General features: G+C 45.1%; 1 protein-coding gene across 1 annotated transcript; it reads left to right on the plus strand.

Annotated features, from left to right (window-relative positions):
* Positions 1-1,293: 1,293 nt before the first annotated feature.
* Positions 1,294-3,348, plus strand: LOC134222615 (uncharacterized). The gene has a single exon (XM_062701780.1). It carries the CDS (start codon positions 1,294-1,296, stop codon positions 3,346-3,348), a length of 2,055 nt encoding a protein of 684 aa, XP_062557764.1.
* The last annotated feature ends 405 nt before the right edge of the window (positions 3,349-3,753 follow it).

A 3,753-nucleotide genomic window follows, 5' to 3' on the forward strand; every position in this document is an offset into this window, starting at 1 on the left:
AAAGCGAAACAAATTGGATTGTGCTTTGCTTGCCTGAAACGAGGACATCGTACAGCAAACTGTAAAATCGATAGCAGCAAACTGTGTACCTGTAAACGGAAGCACCATCCTCTCATGCACTATGAAATGAAAAAGGAATCTACTGAGACGGCAACGGGCAATGCTGAGACGAGTTCAGTCGCTGAAGGATCCGGTTCATCGAGTGGAGAACAGATTGTAGCTAAGTGTGAAGTTCCTGTTGCAAATCGTTACGTGAAACAAGTACTTTTGGCGACTGCAGTTGTGGATATTGTTGATTGTAGAGAGTTGCGCACAAGTGCCGCGCGTTGCTCGATTCTGGTGCGATGGCGAGCTTCGTATCAGAAAGAACGTGTGATTTGCTGAGTTTGCGCAAGGGTGCGTGAACGTTCCAGTCGTCGGCGTTAACGGAGGAAGACATTTGTACGGTTCAAAATTAACGCTACTGTGAAATCCAGAACGAATGAATGCAGTTTTTCATTGGATTGCCTTGTGGTGCCTCGAGTCACTGGAGCATTGCCATCATTGAAGCTAGACGCAACTAATTGGCCGATTCCGAAGAAGTTGAAACTAGCAGATACAAGGCTTTTTGACCCGAGTCGCATTGATTTGCTTATTGGAGCCGAGAAATTCTACGAGCTACTTCAAGAAGGAAGATTCTTATGTCAACAGATCTCCCGTTGTTGCAAGAAAGTTTGTTGGGATGATTTGGTTGCTGGACCAGTATACAACACTCCAAATGTTGTTAGCGTTCAGGTGTATCAAGCTGAATCTACAGTGGAGTCTGTGACACGACTTGAAGATTTGATGCGACGTTTTGGATGGTTGAAGAGCAAACGCATGATCCCTTGGAGAATAATGATTGCGAACGTCACTTCCAGGCTACTTATTCTCGAGCTGAAGATGGGAGGTTTGTTGTACAGTTACCATTTCGTGAGGTGCAGGCAGTCTGGGTGAATCTCGTAATCAAGCTGACAAGCGTTTCAAGGCATTGGAGAAACGATTGGATAGAAATCCTGATATGAAGAAAATGTACTCCGAGTTTATACACGAATATCTAGATCTCGGACATGCAAGGATTCTAAATGAGAATAAAATCAAAGTTGATGGAGTATACTATCTTCCACATCATTGTGTGTTAAAGCCAGATAGCTCGTCGACAAAATTAAGAGTGGTGTTCGATGCATCCGCAAAAACTAATTCGAATTTATCACTTAACGATGTGCTAATGGAAGCGCCTGTCGTGCAGAGTCCGTTGTTCGACATCGTGCTGCGATGGAACTGCCGAAATTTGCGTTTACTGGGGACGCTAAGCAGATGTATAGACAAGTTGTGATGCATGCTGATCATACAAGGTTCTTGAGATGTGTTTTCCGAGATGACAGGTCACAACCAATTTTGGATTTGGAGTTGCTTAGAGTAACATACGGTGTGGGTCCTGCTGGATTCTTGGCTACACGTTCGTTAGTGCAACTGGCTAAGGATGAACAAGAAGATTTTCCGGATGCTTGTGAAGTAGTATTGAAGTCGTTCTATGTGGATGATGCACTTACCGGTGCTAATACGCTGGCGGAAGCACGGAAGCTGCGTGAAGATCTAGAAGCTTTACTGGGACGAGGAGGCTTCAAACTACATAAATGGTGTGCAAATGATCCGGCAATTCTTGAAGGAGTTCCGTTAGAAGATCGGGAGAAGCAGCTTAGCTTTGAAGAAAGTGATATAAATGGTGTGATAAAAACACTTGGACTTTTGTGGGACCCCGTTAGTGATAACTTTGTGTTTCGAGTAAAATCGATGGTGGATTATTCGGTACCACAAACCAAGAGACAAGTGCTTTCCGAGATCGCGAGACTTTTTGACCCTCTCGGCGTGTTGGGTCCAGTAATAGTGCTGGCAAAAATAGTAATGCAACAGCTGTGGAGGAAGAAAATTGATTGGGATGAGCCGATCCCCATTGAAGAGCTTCAAATGTGGAACAAATTGAGGTCCGAGTTGTGCGCAATAAATAATATGAAGATACCCCGCCGCGTTACCGTTGACAATCCGTCGGTATTCGAGTTACACGGTTTTTCGGATGCGTCGCGATCAGCATACGGTTGCTGTGTGTATTTGCGTAGCATTACAGTTGACGGTACCGTTGAAGTAAAATTATTGTGCGGCAAATCGAGAGTTGCGCCACTTAAAGAACTGAGCCGTAAAGAGAAAAAAGAAGCACCACCGGAGGAATTAACCATACCAAGGTTGGAGCTGTGTGCAGCTGTACTACTGGCTAGACAAGTGAAAACAGTGCGCGATAACTTGGGAATCGATATCTCACGCGTCGTGCTAAGGTCCGACTCGAGTATAGTGATTTGTTGGATTAGGAAATCGAAGCCTAACCAACCCGTGTTCGTCCGCAATCGGGTAGCGGAGATTCGCGAACTAACCTCCGATGCTGATTGGTTGCACGTTGGAACAAAGGAAAATCCAGCGGACTTAGTGTCTAGAGGTGTACTGCCGATAGAACTAACGAAAAGTGACTTGTGGTGGAACGGACCGGAGTTTCTCCGATCAAATGTAGTTGAAGAAAAGGTGCAAGAAGAAAATGAAGATTTGTTTGAAGAGACGATTACAATGACTGTATCAGTAATGCCCAATGAAGGGTTGTACGAAGTGATTCAGAACAGTAGCAACTTTCGCCGACTACAAAGAGTTTTTGGTTACATTACTCGTTTTATTCGTAATTGTCGTGCACGGCAAACCAAATCAGAACGTCATCGTGGGAGATTGAACATTGCGGACTTTCGTGACTCACTGTACGCTATGGTGAGGATCGTACAAAGTGCAGTGTATCGCGACGAAATCAAATGTATCTTGAAGGGTGCACCTGTGAAGAGTAAGTTACGAAATTTGAATCCTGTTTACGACGCGACGGAGCGATTACTACGAGTGGGTGGTCGAATCAGGAATGCTACACTACCGCTCAATCAGAAGCATCCGTTGATATTGCCGGAGAAGAATAACTTTACTGATGCTGTTATCGAAGCAATTCACCGTGAAGAACTACACATCGGTCAAAATGGTTTATTGGCCAAAATCAGGCAACAATTTTGGCCAGTAAATGCGAAGCGTACGATCAAACGTGTTCTAGGGAAGTGTATCAAATGCTTCAGACTAAAGCCGAAGGATGTTCAGCAGTTCATGGGTGATTTGCCAGCTGCACGTATCACTGCTGCTCAGCCTTTTGCTAGAACGGGCGTAGACTACGCCGGCCCTTTTTTTTCTGAAGCAAGGGCGGTCAAAGGCACCAATCAAATCGTACGTCACTGTATTCGTCTGTATGACTACTAAGGCGATACATTTTGAGCTGCAGAGGCGTTCTTGGGGGCATTACATCGCTTCGTCGGACGCCGTGGAAATGTCAGTGAAATGTTTTCTGATAACGGAACCAATTTTGTTGGTGCTGAGCGGAGTTGGCTGAATTGAAGGTTGCTGAAGTCTCAATTACTAGAAAACAAGCTCGAAGATTTTGTCAACCCCGTGGAATCTCATGGAGCTTCAATCCACCGAAGGCTCCGCACCAGGGTGGGCTTTGGGAAGCCGGTGTTAAAAGTATGAAGAGCCACCTGTACAAAGTGATGAATGAATCGTATTTCACCTACGAAGAGATGACAACATTGCTGATTCAGATTGAATCGATCCTTAATTCAAGGCCGATGATGCAGCAAAGCGACGATCCGATGGATTACGAGGGCG

This window comes from Armigeres subalbatus, chromosome 3 (assembly GCF_024139115.2).
Source record: "Armigeres subalbatus isolate Guangzhou_Male chromosome 3, GZ_Asu_2, whole genome shotgun sequence".
In the NCBI taxonomy this organism is placed as follows: Eukaryota; Metazoa; Arthropoda; class Insecta; order Diptera; family Culicidae; genus Armigeres; species Armigeres subalbatus.